This window comes from Neoarius graeffei, chromosome 4 (genome assembly GCF_027579695.1).
Source record: "Neoarius graeffei isolate fNeoGra1 chromosome 4, fNeoGra1.pri, whole genome shotgun sequence".
In the NCBI taxonomy this organism is placed as follows: Eukaryota; Metazoa; Chordata; class Actinopteri; order Siluriformes; family Ariidae; genus Neoarius; species Neoarius graeffei.
Window position 1 is genome coordinate 39,216,484 of NC_083572.1, and position 20,643 is coordinate 39,237,126.

The 20,643-nt window shown below is 41.5% G+C and overlaps 1 protein-coding gene across 10 annotated transcripts in view; it reads right to left on the reverse strand.

Annotated features, from left to right (window-relative positions):
* Nucleotides 1–551: 551 nt before the first annotated feature.
* The window catches only part of frmd4ba (FERM domain containing 4Ba), a 176,459-nt gene continuing 156,367 nt past the window's right edge, over nt 552–20,643 (reverse strand). For 5 of the 10 annotated variants that reach the window (XM_060919238.1, XM_060919237.1, XM_060919228.1 and 2 more), the window contains 13 exons: nt 16,432–16,508; nt 15,686–15,824; nt 14,549–14,687; nt 14,234–14,367; nt 14,030–14,146; nt 13,667–13,895; nt 10,447–10,503; nt 10,211–10,337; nt 8,886–9,050; nt 7,829–8,565; nt 3,410–3,542; nt 2,995–3,194; nt 1,867–1,960 (listed from right to left, as the gene is read on the reverse strand). In XM_060919238.1, the coding sequence (XP_060775221.1) occupies nt 1,950–1,960; nt 2,995–3,194; nt 3,410–3,542; nt 7,829–8,565; nt 8,886–9,050; nt 10,211–10,337; nt 10,447–10,503; nt 13,667–13,895; nt 14,030–14,146; nt 14,234–14,367; nt 14,549–14,687; nt 15,686–15,824; nt 16,432–16,508 (2,265 nt within the window). In that variant the 3' untranslated portion in view covers nt 1,867–1,949. The other 5 variants (XM_060919232.1, XM_060919234.1, XM_060919233.1 and 2 more) reach the window with 5 other exon arrangements.

Here is a 20,643-nt window from a genome sequence, read left to right on the forward strand (position 1 = left end):
AGGATGTGATTCATGGCGCTAAATCCACGTTCACACTCTGGATATTGTTATTATCTACAATGTATCTATTTGCTGGGGACGTTCGTGAACATCAAAGCTGCCACTTCGGGTCATTTTGAAAGTGAGTGAAATGTAGACCATAGAAAACTGTGTCACAACATGCCTGTCATGTCAACTTTTTTTTTTGGTTTGTTTGTTTTATTGACGGGGTTGTCCCCGAGGATTTTTTTTTTCAGCAGAGATAAAAACCAGAGGGGGGGGATGATCCCCACCATCCCCCCCAGCAAATCGCACCCAGTGTGTGTGTGTATATATATATATATATATTTTTTTTTCTGGTTAATTGACTAACCACTCTTTCCCCTGAATGCCACCAGTAAAATCCAGATTTCATGAAATCATAAATCAAATTTAAATATTGTTGCAGGGTTCAGAGCTTTAATTCTAAATCTGTTATGACTTTTAAACTACTTAAAAAATTTTCAATCGTTCACCATGCAACACGTCTTAACTGCATTTTAAATGATGTTTCATTTTGTTTGGTCATTGTTCTTTAATTCAAAGAAATTTCATTGATAGAAATTACTAAGAACCAGCTTAACAATTCTGATGACTATATATTACACATTTTTCAAAAAAAAAAAAAGCACATAGAAAAAAAATTCTCTTTAAAAATGACAAAAAAAAAACCAAAAACCTCTATATACAGAATTTACATACACATTATCGGCTCTCTGCTGGAGAGAGACAAAGATGGCAAACACCAGGCCTTGGTTTCTGCTTGTGGATAAGTCAGATTTGAAGGAAGAAGAGGGAGGAGAGAGAGAGAGAGAAAAAAAAACACATTGTACAACTAATCAGCAATTTAACCTAATTAGTACTATATTTAAAATGCATGGTGCAAAACAGTTTGGGCTTTCAGGAATAAGTAATCTAGCAGAAACCCTAAGCGAAGCTATGTTCCAATGTTCAGTAATAAGTATAATATTCCAGGGCATTATTTACTATCTGCAACATGGCTACAAGCTGGTCTGTGTTTTTCAAGCACCTTTCCACAGTTGTGTTTATCTTGTCGATACAATGATCCAGATTCCTGTTCTGTATCCAAGATCTAGCCACAGCAGACAGGCAAAGCAACACAGTGTATTTTAAATAAGGAGTGTAAATAATTCAGCAAGTAAACACACGACCAAAAAAAAAAAAGAGCAACGCTTGCCAGAGTAGGGCAACTTGGGGGGGAAAGAAAAATACTGAATGAACTTCAGATGTTCTTGCATAGCCACGTTCAAAGCCCTTGTGAATCCAAAAAGTTGATGCATAATTATATATAAAATATTTGTAAAAATATTTCCTCAGAGAGAGAGTTAACTTCAATAGCAATATCTAGGTTAATGCTTCAAGTTGTTTAAATAAACTGCAAAACGTCCATGGGAGACTTTTCACAAAACAGAAACCAGCTGAGTTTAGTCCTTCATATTAATATTTGCTTTGTGTCCATGAAGAGGATTTACGATTGTAATATCCTTCCACTGCTATCTGGCTTGAATACCACCTTCCTGGGCCCAATCGCTATTAACAAATCCCAAAGAAATTCCATTCATCAGGGCAAGCCAAGCTCCAGAAGTGCTAGCACCACACACACACACTCAAAGTGTTGCTCTCCAGAGTGTCCCAAAGGTCTGTTTTGGCTCTGTTACAAGGGGAATGCACTCATTCTCACTGAACCGGCATCGCTCCTGAAAACACCGATGCTTTGAACTTGTCGCCCGCAGGGGAGGAAAAAAAAAAAAAAAAAGGGGGATTTGAAAAAGGCACAAAGCATGAAGAAGTTCTCTTAACTTCCTACACTATAGTTCCAGGCTTGGAGTCTTCGTGCCAGTAAAGTCTCGAATCCTCAGAGTCAAAACTGTCCACTGGGCTACTCCGGTGCGAATCCATTTGGTTTACATCTACGTATGACCTGAAAGAAAGAAAAAAAAAATAGATAGTATAAGAAATGTGTATCAGGAAATCACAACATTTCTGAACATTTTACCCCTGGTTGTCTACATTAAAATCAGACGAAACATAGGGCCAGAGAGTTATTTTAGGATGGTGTGAAATAAGCTCCTCTTCCTCAGATAAGAGAATAAAAACAACTAATAACTAATTAAACCGAACTGCTTTCTCATTAGGTTTTGGACACTTGGGAGTTGTAGACATTTTTTTTTCCAACACAGGGTTAAAACATTCATACACCTGATGAAAAATGTGCACGATCACAAGCACAACTTGCAGCAATCAAGACATGTCACATGTTCATCCTCAGAACAAGATGCCACCCGTGAAGTTTGATACCCGACACACAAGACTAACCCACCACCACTGAACACACAAACCTAACCAGCAGTGTGGTGAAATAAAGCCGAGCTACCAGACAGGTTTAGTGCATCAGGAAAATGATTGTTAGGAGTGACACCAGTTCATTAAGCCTGCAGGTTAGAGAAGCAGCGTGGGGTTTGTATGCAGCTCACCACATTGTTTAGTGCTTTCAGTTGCACTAGCACTGAGTGTAATAATAGTCCTGGTCATAACCACTCGCAACAGCACCAGGCATGTCTAAAGTTCCTGGAGCTGGGCTCCTCCTCGCAAACGGAGATGGAGCTCTGGGGCCTGGGGGTGGAGCTAGAAGACGACGGGGCTGGCGGCTGGCGTGAAAGGGATGGTGGTTAGTTAGATAAAGCAGAAACCTGTGTTTTCTCTGTTCTTTCACACACACACAAAGGAATATATGACCCAAGGACATGATGTCAAGAACTTTCTGTCTGGAGAAACACAGACACTTAAAGCCATGCAACTTTTCTTTCATGGGAGGACAAACCCAGAAATTCCACACAAACTGCAGCAACACGGAGCACGAACAACCAGAGACTTCAATGACGCCACTCACGAGACACCACACAGAAAAAGAAAAAAAAAACAACAACAACACATAACTAGCACATTTTTACTTACTATCAAGGATAACATTTAGTAAGGAGGCTTTATTAACCATGTCAGTTTTGGAGCCATCACAGCCTGACCGCTCCACCCGATAGCAGGAAGAAGGAGGTGGAGGGAGGGAGAAGTAAGAAGATGAGGAAGAACAAGCAATAGGTGAGAAGGAAGGAGGTGGGTAGTGCCAGGAGGGTGCAGAGTGTGGACTGAAGGCATGTCTATGAGAAAGAGGATGGGAGATGCAAGCATTGTATAAAATCACAAAAAGAGGTCATAAGTGGTTGTCAACAAAATATATTGAATGATGAGCATTGTGCGGCCCGGCGTCGAACTGATCCTCTCCTTGGAGTGCATTCCTAAGGCATAAATGAGCAGGACACTGTGGTTAAGAGAATTAATGTCAGGACAACAACGTAATGAAGGTAATAATTACCGGCTCTGTGGAAGGTGACTCTGATGGACTGAATTGTAGCTATAGGCATGCGGTGGGTGAAGGCCCATGCTGTATTCTGATAAACCAACGGACAAGTGATCACGCCAGTTCCCTGTGTTAGGTGCTGCAGGAACTGGAAATCAGGAATAATGCAATTCAAGTCAGTCGATTTAAAAAAAAAAAAAAAAAAAAAAAAAGTCTTCCTAAGGAGGAGTGTGTTGACAAACACAGGTGTGATTCTTTTATTAACTATTAATGACTAAAGACTAAAAGTGTACGTCACAGAAATCAAAGTTTTATTTGGGTGCTCGACTGATTTTTATTTCCACCAGATGGTCGTGTATTGTAATTTTAGCTACACTGGCTATTATTCAGCTACAGAGTTTAATTACAAAACACACACAATCATCATAACCATTTTATTTCTAAGCATTTAATTCTAATGCAATTAGTATCCTGTGTACTGTATCTTAAAGGTGGGGTACGAGATGTTTTTCAGGAGTAATTTTTTCCATATTGCTTGAAAAGCTCCTCACACATGTTGCAAGCAGTACAATAGAAGGTTTGACCCAAAAACGAAATATTTTAATCCAGTCTACAGTGTAAAATAAAGGAAAAACGCCATCCAATCCTATCGAGGTACCGCCTCAAAATGATTGGATACTGACACGTCAATCAGACTGAAGCCTGCGAGTAGCCCCTCCCCCACCTGCTGCGCTTCGAGACAGAGAAATGCATACAAAAAGAGTAGTCTTCCCTCAGTGCGCTCCCTCCAAACAACGGGGATTTACACGAAAACGGAAGGAGATATTCACAAAATTCTTTCACAGTGAGCGCCACAAGGCTCTCCTGAACACACTGATGTAATTTTTTTGCCTGTAGTGTAAAAAATGAGGTCACTAGAGCGAGTTAAAAACGAGTGACTTTTCTGCTAAGTTTATAATGGCAGTCTATGGGGCTGCGCGCCTGTCCTCTCCTCACTTTCAGGCTTCTCATTCAAAAACTGCAAGTCCTATCGTGTACGTAGACACATTGTGTGAATCAGGACAAGTGTGGCTACTACTTTTGAGAAAATTGTGTGTGTGGAGTGAAAATTGGGGCTGAAAACACAGTTTAAATGAGAAAGTTTGAGCTATTTTTCCAATTTCTCAGGCTTTATAAGGGGGAGGAGGGGTGGGGGGTGGGGGAGCATGGCGAGGGCGGGCGTGTTTCTTTTCAAATTATGGCTTGCAGGAACCGTTATTCCAAAATCTTGTACCCCACTTTTAAGCCTCGGTCACAACCGGCCGTACGTGCTCCTACGGCCGGTCTACATGCAAAAAACGCAAGAAACGCACGGAGGGCGTGCGTGTGACGTGCTGATTTTCGAGCCGTAGACTGGCCACAGAGGTTCTTTGTCATGTCAAACAAACTCTACGGGCGCTTACGTTTTTTTCAGGTTGCAAGACAAACTTACGGCCAACGCGCGTCTTTCGTACGATTTGCTGGTGTCAGGTTTGGGCAAAATGTCAATTTTTTTCGTACGTCGCACTTGCGGACTCCGTATGCGTGTCGTGCGCTCCACATACGTAATTAGTGCGGCCAACGCACGTTCAGATATTTCGTACGTCATCCATGCGTGTCGAGAAAGTCGGCCGTGCATTGGCCGTACGGCGAGAGGGCGTCAATCGCACGAAAACTTGGGTATATAAAGCTGCAGGGGTGCCTACGGCCATTTGTACACGTAGGCTTTAATTGAGAGAAAATCCAATTTCATTTCATTGCTTCAATATGCCGAAGGCAAAAGGGAAGAGGAGGATAGAAAAGGTGTCAGAGACGGAGGACAGAGAGGGGGTGACAGAGGGAGGAGAGAGAGATGGCGGCAGAGAGGGAGAAGAGAGAGAGGACAAGGAGCAGTGAGGAGGAGGATGAAGACCACGACAGTGGCCAGCAGGCCAGGAGTTCGTCGTACTCTTTTGGCGTAGCAGACGAGGAGAGGTTGGTAGATTTTTCCGTGCCAACCCTTGTTTCTACAAGACTTTGGACCTCTACAGCAACGCCATCCACAAACGGAAATTGACACAGGGCATTGCTACTGAACTACACACAACTGGTGAGTATTGACCTGCTAAATACTAATTATGGTGCTGTTTTGTCATTTTCTTAGTAAAAATCCAACGTCGTTGGTACGCACACCGTACAGATTGTGCGCAGTTCTTGCAACCTTCATACGAAGCCTGCATGGAACGCACGGTCAGTACGATTAGTGCACGTTTGAAGGACATTGGTCTTAGAACTACATGCGTTGGCTGTACGAATGAAGCGACAGCCGTACGTCCGAGCAGCCGCAGATTTCGTGCGTGGTACGCACATTCGACTTCCAGGTTGTACGTTGGGTGCGTGGTGATCTTACTCCTTCATGGTCACCACAACTACGTTCTCCACGAACAAAAAAAAAAAAAAAAAGCAGCGATTTGGGAAACGCCAAAAATCGCATGGCCAAAAAAATCGTCTGTCCGGTTGTGACCGAGGCTTTACTAATGTTCTACATTTCAGAAGCGTGCAGATTTACAACTCAGCTGGAACAGGAGCAGGCTGCAAAAGCAGAACTCAAAATAACAACGTTTGATGACTTAACCTGAAAACTTGTACTCTGAACAACGGATGCTCAATGATCTGGGCGATCATAAAATTGACCTGAATTATTAGCAATATGAATAATATTTAATGCGACAGACAAAAATAAAACAGAGTCCGCAGTAGCCCTTTTTGTTTTATACCGTAAAATACCAAATAATAGCCGAGTTCCAATTAACCGCCGAGTTCCCTTTAACGGCCGGGTGTACGCGTGTGTTGTGACAAATAAAGGCCGGTTCCGAATACTCGCCGGGGTCTAAAAAAAAAAAAAAAAGCGTCCGAACGTTCTATCTAGAATCTTGAGGCCCAGCACTTTTCTGGTTTTCTGGTGTTTAAACGATTTTGCATTGCATAGTTTTCTACCGAAACAATATGAATGAATGAATGAATGAATGAAATTATTTCTATAATACTGTTTACAACATTTTGTTACGTGATAATAAACATGCCATTTCAATGTTATAATCTTGGTCTACCGTAATATTTCTTGAGGAATGCAACTCCGTAACTTTTGACAGATGTCTTAGCCACCCCTTTGGGTATACCCAACGAAAGCCAGCGTGTGGTGACATTGAGGACTGCGGGTTTCCAAGGTTGGACTGCTGCTTCTGTTAAACGACCTAAATTGCCGAATGCATGCGTCAAAGCACACACCGAGTTTTATTAAAGACCTTATACCATTCCACTTGCCCTTACCCATTCGGATCTGGAAGACGCTTTACAAAAAAGGTGAGAGCGTTCTAACATGCATTTCAGTCTGCTCGCGGCCAATCTAATCCAAGGGGCCTTTTCAACAAGTAATCTGTCGTGCAAGTTGGGCAGAAGCACGCGTCAGGCAGGCAACATGTAGGCCTACAAGTCAGTAACCTATTCAACTAACTTTCATCCGAACTTTAAGTTTTCTACGGGGTCGAGCCACCGTACCAACTCACTCGGGGAATAGGCTCATATCGGCCAAATAGGGAGACGTCTTGGAGAGAAACGTGATGCAAGATGACAGTATGTGGCCACTGCAGGTCACTTATTTTTCAGCATAAGAAAAAACCCTTTGGTTTGACACTTCGCACCCTAATTATGTTGCTTCAACGTCGCGCCCTCCATGCAATTTCAGATTGACGGACATCGCGAAGCGCAAAGGGCGGAGGCTGCATGGGTGAGGGTGATAGCAAGTGACCATAACTTTGCAGAGTAATTAAATCACAGTGCTGCACACAGACAATGGTGTGGTTTCTTGATTATTTTGTAAAGCATGCGCTTAACTAGTCATTAACAGGAAAAGGTGTGTGATTTATCCTTTATCCACCCCGACTGTGCCATGCGAAGATGCATTCTGCGTCTTCAAAATTCCCCGAAGTCGGCACCGTGCTATCTGTAATCTAACTCTAAACAAACTGTAAGTTATACTGGTTAAAAGTAGGCCTATCTGAGAATGATTTTTTTCCCCGTTTTGAGGTAGATTTTGGGGAAGGTGTTTGTGAAGAAGGAATTAATCGCCTGTTCCAAATAGCCGCCTAGTCTCTAATACGCGCTGGGTCTCTTACGTGATTGAGACAAATAATCGCCCGGGCTATTATTTGGTATTTTACGGTATGTACAAACGCGCGTCATTTTCAACACTTATTCTAACCTCGTTCTTTGCTGCTTAAAATTATGCAAAACAGACATTTCTTCACACTCTAGGGAAATGGAGACAAGCACAGAAAGTTGGCAGTAATATTTTCACCATTGTGCTACAATTTGTGCCGCTGCGATCCAAACAGAACGCATGGGTTTACGTAAAAACGAAAAGCAGAGATGCCTAACCTGAGGCGTATGAGGTGCTGCGATCACTATAGCCATAAGCGTGTGGGGTCATCCTGTAGGCCAGGCTTTGCGGGGACTCCCTCTCGTACTCGTACGCTATTTGCTTGTGTGCTGTGTTCCGATTATACCAGCCTCGTAAATGCTCAGCCACTATAGCCTTATGCATGTTCCTCATTAGGTTTTCGCTCCTTGATGGCGGACGACTCCTTGCCTGCCTCAGCGTAGCATATGGATTCTGGCTCATGCTGTCCATCTCTGTGTGACTGTAGTCACTGTATTGTTCCTGTGCATGGTAAGGCAGAGTATGGTAGGAAGGATTTACGCTATAATGGCCCGCTGTCTCATCATCATACGCGTAGCTTCCATTGGTGTATGGATCCGTATAGCAGGGGTATCCAGTGACGTAGTAGGCTGTTGTGGTGGGTCTGGCTGGTGCTTTATAGGTGTAGCAGTGAGAATCGTTCTGTGCTAGGTTGGGCATGCTGCCTGTATTAGCGTAGACGTTGTCCCTCTGGCGACGATGGCGGTTTCGAGCACGTGAATGGGCACAGTATTCCATGCTTGACTGGCTGGTGTGTGAAGAGACATCGTCGAGTACCTCAGTGCTGTTGCTGCGTCGGGCAGCGGGGGCGATTGTAAACGAAGGCTCAGGAACGTCACACTCTGAGGCGTAGAGTGACTGAGACTCGAGACTGCCACTGCGCTGTCGAAAGTGCTCAGGTGAGTCCTCCTCACACCTGCGTGCACAAATATACACACCAAATGTGTCAATCGTTTAAAAAAAAAATTTAAATGGAGAGTTTGATTAAAATGCTAGCATGACTAATTGTAACTAAGAAATTAAAGATTACAGAAGTCAGCATACTCACACTGGCAAAGCTGATTCATTCATTTTATTCAGGACATGTAAACAGATATTACTGACTGTCGCATATGTATTTGTGGTGTACAGTTCCTCCAGTAGTATGGAGGCTAACGTCAATAACATTAGTCATGGTGGGGTTGGTGGGACAGATAGAGGCATGTTGGACGCCTGTAGCGTTGAGGTGTTCCGTACCTGAGCTGGATGCTGCTGAAGGCATTGCGTGTCAACTGGGGTGTGGGAGGCATACTGCGAGAGTTCCTTGCTTGCCTGGAGGGAACGTAATAGGGGCTATTATGTTGAGATAAAGCATCTTGGTGGGCGTAGGAGTGAGGTTCATGGACTTCGCCATAGTTTAATCTATAATACAGATAAGAAGAATGCTTTCGCAAATGGTGTTCCTCTAAAGAGTTATCATTATGGAAAATAGTTGCTCAAGGGCAAAAAAAAAAGGATTTTTTCCTGCTGCACTTATGATTAGCACCTGAACAACGAGGTCATTAATCAAACAACCCTGTGGAGAAAAAAAAAAACCTTAACAGCCGATGATTTAAAAGTAATTCTGCAAAAGCTTCCTCTGTAACACGTTTTCTTTTCTGCCTCCTTAATTTGCTGTCCATGTTTTAGCAGCCATACAAGAACAAACTCGTCTTGCACTATTTTTAACACGCTGAGTGTGCCCTTGATATGGTAAGAGGTACAGATAGAGTTAGAAACCCAAGCAGGAATGTACGTCTGGTTTCTAACAAGCCTTAACATGATTTAACAAGCTTCAACCAACCTACGTCCCAAACGCAAAGGCAAACCCCACTTAAAGGGGAACTGAAGTCATTTTTAAACTTGCTTTATTTCTTAATTAACGTGTTATTCAATGACGTTTTCGGTTTTAGTAACCTTATATCGTGACTCGTATTGGCAACTAATTGCAATTGAATGTGATACTTATCGGCCTATTCGGTTTTTAGCCATGTTGAATTTAGTTCGTTTGGTCCACGGCGGGCGTCGCTTATCTGCGCGATCTTTGCAAGACTTCGAAATATGAAGTGTCAGCGCCACCATTTTGAAAACTGTTTTCCCAAACAAAATATATCACACAAAAACAAGTTTAAATGACGATTACTGCCTACTTTTTTCAAACTTTCCTGATTGCTATGAAAACAAACAAAACTTCCGGCTTGATTACGTCAGCATTCGAAGGAGGGCGCGCGCGTCTTTTGACGACGTCGGCAGATGTCGGTCACTTTGATTTCCGCTGTACGTTTTACTTCCGTCCTACGACGTCTCGCACAGGTCTCAGCGAATCTCGTTTACGGCCATTGCGTTGACATATGGACTGATATTACAGAGCATATTTCAAACACTCAGAACTTGCTACAGCAGCGACAAAACAGCTATCAAAAATGCGTTCCTGTATTTAATAAAATGAGAGAAATAGAATTTTGATGATAATTTGCCTTCAGTTCTCCTTTGAGAGACAGAAGCAGAGAAAGAAAAGACTGTTACTGCTCAGGGAGCCTCACCTGTCAGAGCTGTGCAGCTCTTCGGAGGCCTTGCAATTGGATTGATATTGAATCCCGGGGTTGTCTGAAGGCCGTGGTGAACACTGAACTGAACGGGAACGCTGCCGTTGCACTACAAACGACTCATCTGTAGTGAAAGGGGAGGGGGAAAAAAAAGTTTGATTAGGGAGATTAACATGCAGAGAGGGTTTCCGCTTTCATATCACAAGGCAGTAGGACGAAATGTGAACTTTTACCATCGTCCAGATTTAAGCTGTCACATAGTGAGCCGAGTTCTGCTGCATTCATGTCATCTGTGAAGAGATGAGTTCAATTTGTTTAGTTTAACACAATTATAACAATCATCATCAATAACTTCAGACACAAAAGAACTATGACGATATTCAGGGATGAGAGTGGGTCCTGATGAAAAAAGCAGAAAATCTGTAATAAGGGGGGTCCGGGGGGACACTCCCAGGGAATTTTTTTTCAAAATGAGACCTTACACACCCCATTTCCTGCAATCTGAGCTGTAGTTAATTAAAACACCTGATGCCTATTTTAATACTTATTGAAATAAAAACACTATTATATAGAACAATATGTATCAAAATCAATGTGTGTATTGCTTTCACTCAAAATAATATGTACATTTTATGGGGACTGGTTATTACTCATTGTCAACATCACTTGTTTTTCTAAAAAATGTCCATTAAATTTCAGAGTTATTTACAGTTCCATTAATAATTCAAATTTTCATATATTCAATAGACTGAATTAAATAAACACACACACACACACACACACACACACACACACACAATATCTCTCTCTTATCGAGACTGACCTTTCCTAATGTCCACATTACTTGTATATGATTTCTTCACAATGTCTATTTAAACTTTAAAGTTATACAGTTATCAACACTGTCAGCTATAATTCAAATTATCATATATTCAATGTATTGAATCAAACAAATGCATATTTTATGGGGACTGTCTATCTTATTGTCCACATCACTTGTGTTTTCTTCAAAAGGAAAATGTCCATTTACACTTTTTACAGTTAAAAGTTGTTTACAGTTCCCAGTTATTTTTGAAACAAATTTTCATTAGATCGTTTAGACTTCAGCTTCTTGGCCAAAGCCAAAAGCTCATCAGTCCTCTCTTTTTTTCCTTTTTCTTTCATTAGCCAGTGCCTCCTGTGTTTTTACACGCTCTAACCTGGCTCTCTTCTGCTCTCTCGCTTTCCGTTTGCTTTGCTAAACTTGTTTTTTATACCAGCATCAATTTCACGTACCTTTGCTTCATCTCGCTTGTCAATAGTATTCGGCATCTTGAGAAAAACATGCCGATTAGAGGAGCGTATTTTTGATATGCAGCTCACGAACATGTGTAAGTTTTGATAAAAGAAAGCGGATGTGGGTGCCTTTGTAAAAACCGTTTTGATTGGCTATTATGGTCTCGACATCGATGTTTTGACCAATAACAATGTAGATCACACGAATTTTACATCACATTCAACGAGATTAAACGAGACTAAAGACGGCGACTTACAAATAATGTGTAAACATCGTTGGAGTTAATTAAGTTTGAACAACATGAAGGAACATACAACCCCGATTCCAAAAAAGTTTGGATAAAGTACAAATTGTAAATAAAAACGGAATGCAATAATTTACAAATCTCAAAAACTGATATTGTATTCACAGTAGAACATAGACAACATATCAAATGTCAAAAGTGAGACATTTTGACATTTCATGCCAAATATTGGCTCATTTGAAATTTCATGACAGCAACACATCTCAAAAAAGTTGGGACAGGGGCAATAAGAGGCTGGAAAAGTTAAAGGTACAAAAAAAGGAGCAGCTGGAGGACCAAATTGCAACTCATTAGGTCAATTGGCAGTAGGTCATTAACATAACTGGGTATAAAAAGAGCATCTTGGAGTGGCAGCGGCTCTCAGAAGTAAAGATGGGAAGAGGATCACCAATCCCCCTAATTCTGCGCCGACAAATAGTGGAGCAATATCAGAAAGGAGTTCGACTGTGTAAAATTGCAAAGAGTTTGAACATATCATCATCTACAGTGCATAATATCATCAAAAGATTCAGAGAATCTGGAAGAATCTCTGTGTGTAAGGGTCAAGGCCGGAAAACCATACTGGGTGCCTGTGATCTTCGGGCCCTTAGACGGCACTGCATCACATACAGGCATGCTTCTGTATTGGAAATCACAAAATGGGCTCAGGAACATTTCCAGACAACATTATCTGTGAACACAATTCACCGTGCCATCCGCCATTGCCAGCTAAAACTCTATAGTTCAAAGAAGAAGCCGTATCGAAACATAATCCAGAAGCGCAGACGTCTTCTCTGGGCCAAGGCTCATTTAAAATGGACTGTGGCAAAGTGGAAAACTGTTCTGTGGTCAGACGAATCAAAATGTGAAGTTCTTTATGGAAATCAGGGACGCCGTGTCATTCGGACTAAAGAGGAGAAGGACGACCCAAGTTGTCATCAGCGCTCAGTTCAGAAGCCTGCATCTCTGATGGTATGGGGTTGCATTAGTGCGTGTGGCATGGGCAGCTTACACATCTGGAAAGACACCATCAATGCTGAAAGGTATATCCAGGTTCTAGAGCAACATATGCTCCCATCCAGACGACGTCTCTTTCAGGGAAGACCTTGCATTTTCCAACATGACAATGCCAAACCACATACTGCATCAATTACAGCATCATGGCTGCATAGAAGAAGGGTCCGGGTACTGAACTGGCCAGCCTGCAGTCCAGATCTTTCACCCATAGAAAACATTTGGCGCATCATAAAACGGAAGATACAACAAAAAAGACCCAAGACAGTTGAGCAACTAGAATCCTACATTAGACAAGAATGGGTTAACATTCCTATCCCTAAACTTGAGCAACTTGTCTCCTCAGTCCCCAGACGTTTACAGACTGTTGTAAAGAGAAAAGGGGATGTCTCACAGTGCTAAACATGGCCTTGTCCCAACTTTGAGATGTGGTGTTGTCATGAAATTTAAAATCACCTAATTTTTCTCTTTAAATGATACATTTTCTCAGTTTAAACATTTGATATGTCATCTATGTTCTATTCTGAATAAAATACGGAATTTTGAAACTTCCACATCATTGCATTCCGTTTTTATTTACAATTTGTACTTTGTCCCAACTTTTTTGGAATTGGGGTTGTACCCCAACCCCCTGAAATTAATTTTAAAAAATTCTCAACGGATTTGGCATAATATAAAAAGGTCGTTTTTTACTCAAAGCAGAAATCCGCCAAAAAGCGGAAAACTCTCATCCCTGGATATTTTATTTTATGAAACTGAAATGAACGATTAGTGCAGCCTAAAATCAATTAATCCTATTCCACAGTGTATTATAACCGTCAATAAACTACTGTAAATGTCGTCACACTCGGGAAATTAACTTTTGTTTTAAAGTGTGTACCAGTGATGATCAGTGAGGCCCTTTGTGTGGGTTTCTTGCCCGTTTTCACCCTGTAGTCATTAATTTCATTCTCAATCATTTGAAGCGTCTTCATAGCGTCTTCAAAGTTCCTCCTCCGTTTCTTCTTCACAGTTTTACAGAGTTCAGTTTCACTGGCAAGCTTCTTTGCCGCTTCTACAATCTTTTGCTGGAGAGCAAACCGGCTTTCTAAGTTCCTTAACTGAGGGTCCTGAGGGCAGAATAATAATAATAATAATTAAAAAAAAGAAAAAAAAAGTGATGTTTATTAAAAGTAAACATTGTTTAGTCATAGTTGGGAGGTGCTGTATGACTGAACTATAAATCAAAGTCAAAAGTGCATACTGCATCATAAGGGAAAAGATCGTCCAGTTTGAAAGCAGTTCCTACACGTCTTCTTACAGTCGGAGGCTTCTCTCCTGATGCTAAAGGATACTCTTTAGGCAATTTGCCGGTCAGTTCCTGAGGAAAGAAAGATGCACATTTTTATATAATCCAATTTTAAAAACATCAATATATTATAGTGATCTTAAATTTAAAGCCACTAACTGCTTCTCTGAGGCAAATCTTCTTAAGTTCACTCAATTTCTGAGCAAGAAGATCCTGCAGGCTCTTCTCTTTCTTCTTTAGCTCAGCAAGCTTCTCTTTCTTCAGCTCCTCATTCATGTCCGAATCTGTAGAACCTGATCACACAAAAAAGGGTCAACCTTAAATACAAACTGCAGGTATTTAATGAAAATGGTGTCAAACTTGGAATAAGTCCAGTCTTCAGCTTCTGCTGACTACGCCTAATAAACCAATAAAAGAGGACCTTCTGATCAAAGGCTTTAATAATTAACAGTAATTATTTATTAGATTTATTACCTGCAGAGGCCAAGCTTCCATTGCTGGCCATGATGAGCTGGTCTTTGCTCTCTGCACTCATCTTGCCGACTCTGGAGGCTCCAATTTCTGTAAGGTCCATGGCGATGTCCCCCAGACTCTTAGGTGTGCTTATTTTAGACTTTATAAAAAGTATGAAAATACTAAGGTCAGTTAGGAGGCTAGAAAGATCAAATGGTTCAGAGCTCAAGACAATTAGCACAAAAATGCTCACTGAATTTCACCTCCGTCCTGCTAAATACATAGGACGCAATTTTTTTGTGTGTCATCCAGGTCACAATGAACCACAAATCTGTTTGTCTTTACCCATTACTACTACTAACGAACTACTACATACGCCTGCACAATGTATTAAAACTGAAGCTAACCTCTAATTCAAGTCAAGTCTATTTGTACAGCGCTTTTAACAATAAACATTGTCGCAAAGCAGCTTTACAGAATTTGAACGACTTAAAAAAACATCAGCTAATTTTATCCCTAAAGCTCATGTTTTAAGTCGTTCAAATTCTGTAAAGCTGCTTTGCGACAATGTTTATTGTTAAAAGCACTGTACAAATAAACTTGACTTGACTAGGTCACAACCGGACGTACGATTTTTTGGCCGTGCGATTTTTGACGTTTCCCAAATCGCTGCGTTTTTTTTTGTTTGTGGAGAAAGATGCATGTTGGCCGCAAGTTTGTCTTGCAACCTGAAAAAAACGTAAGCGCCCATAGAGTTTGTTTGAAATGACAAAGAACCTCTGCGGCTGGTCTGCGGCCAGTCTATGGCTCGAAAATCAGCACGTTACACACGTGCCCTCCATGCGTTTCACGTGCGCCCTCCGTGCGTTTCTTGCGTTTTTTGCACGTAGACTGGCCGTAGGAGCACGTACGGCCGGTTGTGACCGAGGCTTAATCTATCCCCAATGAGCAAGCCTGCGGTGACGGTGGCAAGGAAAAACTCCCTCAGACGACATGAGGAAGAAACCTTGAGAGGAACCAGACTCAAAAGGGAACCCATCCTCATTTGGGCAACAACAGACAGCATGACTATAACATTAACAGTCAAGTTAATTCAAGTCAAGTGTACTCCAACATATAGTTACATGAGCACCAAGTAGCTCATGCTAACAGACTCACTCTGCTCTGTTTGCAGTCCAGGTAGAACTGGTGCTGGCTGATGGCCATGGTCCAGATGGTTTTGATCAGTGAGTGGCTGGCATACCACGTGTGGATAGCCTGTCCTGACTGGCCAAACGTGGATTTGGACGATGCTCTCCTGAGGATCAATACACACACACACACACACACACACTTACAAGAGGCATTGAGACAACTAAAGGCCAGTCGAGCACTACAAAACTCTGGCAGTGCAAAAGCCAGGACAATGTCAGATAGGAAACGTGACGAGAACTATGTAAATCAGCAAAGTACAACTGTCTGAATGATGTTTAAAAGAGAGGAGGAAAAAAAGTCAAGCAGTGATGTCATTTGTGTTTAAACATCAGCTTAAGCCACCATTACATAGGCTATCAAATAGTTCAATGTGGATATCAGCACTGACCTTGATGCTCTGAAGTGCTACAATAAAATATTTTAACTACGCTTTCCCCTCTCTGCAGCTGCTCTGTGGCCAGCACACAGATTTAAAAGCCAGGCAGCTACAGTCAAGAACCATACATCAGTGACCGTCAGCAGCATTTTACAATTCAGGAGCTGTGTAGCACACAGTCCTAAAATATTTCAAATGCTGTATGCTTCAACTGGCTTTTCCAAGTTGACACTTCATTCTCAAAACTTGTTGATAAAAGTGCAGAGGTAGGGTTTAAAATATAAATTTAAAAACATTGCACCAAGACTGACATCTAACTCTCCACTTGTTTTACCTGGAAGGGTCGTTGACCTCAACTGCAAATTTCTTCTCACGGAAATACAAGTTTTCTAACTGCTTCCAGTGAAAGACCTACAAAAGAGATAGCAAAAAATCTGGGGGATCAGCAACTAAACATGGCAGATTTTAGTTCACAAACCTATAAATCATGTCACAAGACAGATGTGTGCGTTTAAAAAAAAAAAAATTTATATATATAGGACACACTTCTCTTTCAGAGAAAGAAAAATAACACAAAGAGGGGTAGGTGTTATGTCAGTACATTTAGCTGGAAACGGATTGACAATAAGCATCTGCTCCAAGGTCAATACAGCACCACTGCTGCTAGAATGAAACTACAGGGAGATGAGCGAAATTCAAAGCCACAGCTTTGAAAGTAATCTGCCCTAAAGGAACGGCGCTCAAAACAAGGCTCTGGATATGGTCACTGCAAAACATCTGCTACTGATAGACAAAGTGTGCTTGAAAACTTTTCCTGGGAACTCGTCTCCAGTTCTGTCACACTCCAAACAGCGATAGAACAATATCTATTCAGCGTGTGTAATCATGATAACAGATTACCTAGAAAAAAAAGAGAGCGGAAATGCGAGTGGACAAGCCTACAACCAGGAAACGCACTTCAGCTCTTTCAAATACACGCACAAAATGAAGGAATTTAAATGAACTCGAGACAGCTGAAACCGAATATAATGCGGTAAACTTTTTTTGACTTTGCTTAAAAGGCTTGCCACCATTTTCTCACACAAACCTTTGAGAAACCTCATATCATATACAATTCTCTTGATTCAAGTATTCAGAAGGTTAAAAAACAACCTCTCAAAAATACACCTGGCAGAAATACCTTTTTAAGAATCAGTCTGCTAGGACGTAGATCCAAGCTCTCACCAGTGAGGTTAAGAAGCCTGCATAAACTCCCCTGGTGTACCGAATCGGTTCTGTAGTGTCCTACACTCAAGTTTCCCAAAGAGCTGAAGCTTCCTTGAACAATACTCTCTTGTCCACTCTGAAAAGCAAAAGGTGTTGCAAGAGTTTCAGCTCAACAAGTCCCTCCCTCCTTACACTCCTCCTCTGTGTGACATCACGAAAAGTGCACTTCGACCTAGCCTGTCTACGGCAGGTTGACAACTCAGAGTAGAATATACACTTTTCTGCCCCTCCCTTCCTCCGTCTGCTTCTGACTAAGCCTATACGGTACGCATTCTCTCACCCCATTTACCGCTCCCTCTCGTACATTTTTTTTTTTTAAACTCCATCCCCAAACCAGATTTACTGGTTATACACTGGCATGTAACTGCTTCAGACCTTTCCTGCTTACGGTCTCACTTGGGAAAGAATCTGCTTTTCATCCTGGCTGTTTCAGCACACACTTCTGTAGCTGCTCATTAAAAACTTTATGCTTAATTTCCTGGTGCTTGTGTGCGATTTTTCCAAAGGCTAAATTGCATATGCCACCTGCGGCAGAACCAGTGCAGCAGCAACTCAACACTCCTGATGCTTCCCAGGACAAATATTCATGGAATTCACTACTTATATTTAATCATTAATTGCTGGCCATGGCACTCCTAACCTCTTCGTGAAAACAAGGTGGCCCCTTTACCACTGCTCAAGCTGACAACAGGAGAGGAGGGAAAAGGAAAAAAAAAAAAAGAAAAAAAAAAAGTGTGTTCCACCCCCTTATCAGAAGCCCTCTTGACTGGATGCCACAACATACAGATAGAATGTACAACCCCGATTCCAAAAAAGTTGGGACAAAGTACAAATTGTAAATAAAAACGGAATGCAATAATTTACAAATCTCAAAAATTGATATTGGATTCACAATAGAACATAGACAACATATCAAATGTCGAAAGTGAGACATTTTGAAATTTCATGCCAAATATTGGCTCATTTGAAATTTCATGACAGCAACACATCTCAAAAAAGTTGGGACAGGGGCAATAAGAGGCTGGAAAAGTTAAAGGTACAAAAAAGGAACAGCTGGAGGACCAAATTGCAACTCATTAGGTCAATTGGCAATAGGTCATTAACATGACTGGGTATAAAAAGAGCATCTTGGAGTGGCAGCGGCTCTCAGAAGTAAAGATGGGAAGAGGATCACCAATCCCCCTAATTCTGCGCCGACAAATAGTGGAGCAATATCAGAAAGGAGTTCGACAGTGTAAAATTGCAAAGAGTTTGAACATATCATCTACAGTGCATAACATCATCAAAAGATTCAGAGAATCTGGAAGAATCTCTGTGCATAAGGGTCAAGGCCGGAAAACCATACCGGGTGCCCGTGATCTTCGGGCCCTTAGACGGCACCGCATCACATACAGGCATGCTTCTGTATTGGAAATCACAAAATGGGCTCAGGAATATTTCCAGAGAACATTATCTGTGAACACAATTCACCGTGCCATCCGCCACTGCCAGCTAAAACTCTATAGTTCAAAGAAGAAGCCGTATCTAAACATGATCCAGAAGCGCAGACATCTTCTCTGGGCCAAGGCTCATTTAAAATGGACTGTGGCAAAGTGGAAAACTGTTCTGTGGTCAGACGAATCAAAATTTGAAGTTCTTTATGGAAATCAGGGACGCCGTGTCATTCGGACTAAAGAGGAGAAGGACGACCCAAGTTGTTATCAGCGCTCAGTTCAGAAGCCTGCATCTCTGATGGTATGGGGTTGCATTAGTGCGTGTGACATGGGCAGCTCACACATCTGGAAAGACACCATCAATGCTGAAAGGTATATCCAGGTTCTAGAGCAACATATGCTCCCATCCAGACGACGTCTCTTTCAGGGAAGACCTTGCATTTTCCAACATGACAATGCCAAACCACATACTGCATCAATTACAGCATCATGGCTGCGTAGAAGAAGGGTCCGGGTACTGAACTGGCCAGCCTGCAGTCCAGATCTTTCACCCATAGAAAACATTTGGCGCATCATAAAACGGAAGATTTGACAAAAAAGACCTAAGACAGTTGAGCAACTAGAATCCTACATTAGACAAGAATGGGTTAACATTCCTATCCCTAAACTTGAGCAACTTGTCTCCTCAGTCCCCAGACGTTTACAGACTGTTGTAAAGAGAAAAGGGGATGTCTCACAGTGGTAAACATGGCCTTGTCCCAACTTTGAGATGTGTTGTTGTCATGAAATTTAAAATCACCTAATTTTTCTCTTTAAATGATACATTTTCTCAGTTTAAACATTTGATATGTCATCTATGTTCTATTCTGAATAAAATATGGAATTTTGAAACTCCCACATCATTGCATTCCATTTTTATTTACAATTTGTACTTTGTCCCAACTTTTTTGGAATCAGGGCTGTATAGACACTACAGAAAAATACAATGAACACAAACTGTCCAAACCTGGAGGAAAAAGAAACCAGATTTCTTACAATACACCAAGCTGTGTTGCTGTAGCAACAAAGGGGAAGTGGTAACCAAACAAAAATCTGTAATTTGATGCTTCTGTAGAATCCTCTAAACAGATCGTTTCCACATAAGAGGCATTTGCTGGAAACCTGTCTAAACAGTAAAGACAGAAATTCTCCCAGCAGTAACCATGCCCCTTAATTAACAAGCCAAAGGATTCCAGCCCACTTCTCAGTGTGGGACATCAAAAGTTTATCCAATCAGACACCTTTGTCCAGCAACTTGGATGCGATTACAGGTAATTCAGACATAATTTAATTAAAGTGCAACTTTATTCCATTAAGAACGTGGTGTTCGTAACATCTTGATGATCCTACATCTTCAGCGCAGGTAAAAGCAAGACTACCCCAGGAACAGATTGATTATTTAACAACCTTCTGCAACCTCAAATTAACAGGGCTACTTGAATTTCAATAGGGTGATTTTAGGCAGACACGTCTAGATGGATAAGCCCTAAATGTTTCTGGAATAAACTTACTGGCTGGAAAAGTAGTTTAGTCTGCCTTCTGAAAACAGCACATAGGTGCACTGTGTTTATAAAGCAAACATCACATGAAGATTCCGGTCATGTGAGGGTGGCAGTCTACAACTTCAACACACCACCACTGAATCTAGGCTTACTATAGTCCAACGTTGTGCATTTGTCAAAACATTATCCTGCACTGTTAAAGGGGCGCTTTAAGGATTTTGGTTAATTAAGGGTTCGACTTAAACCCTTTCTGATCAGAAAACACCCTGTCGTAGGGTTCTATATAGAACTAATAAGGGTTGAACT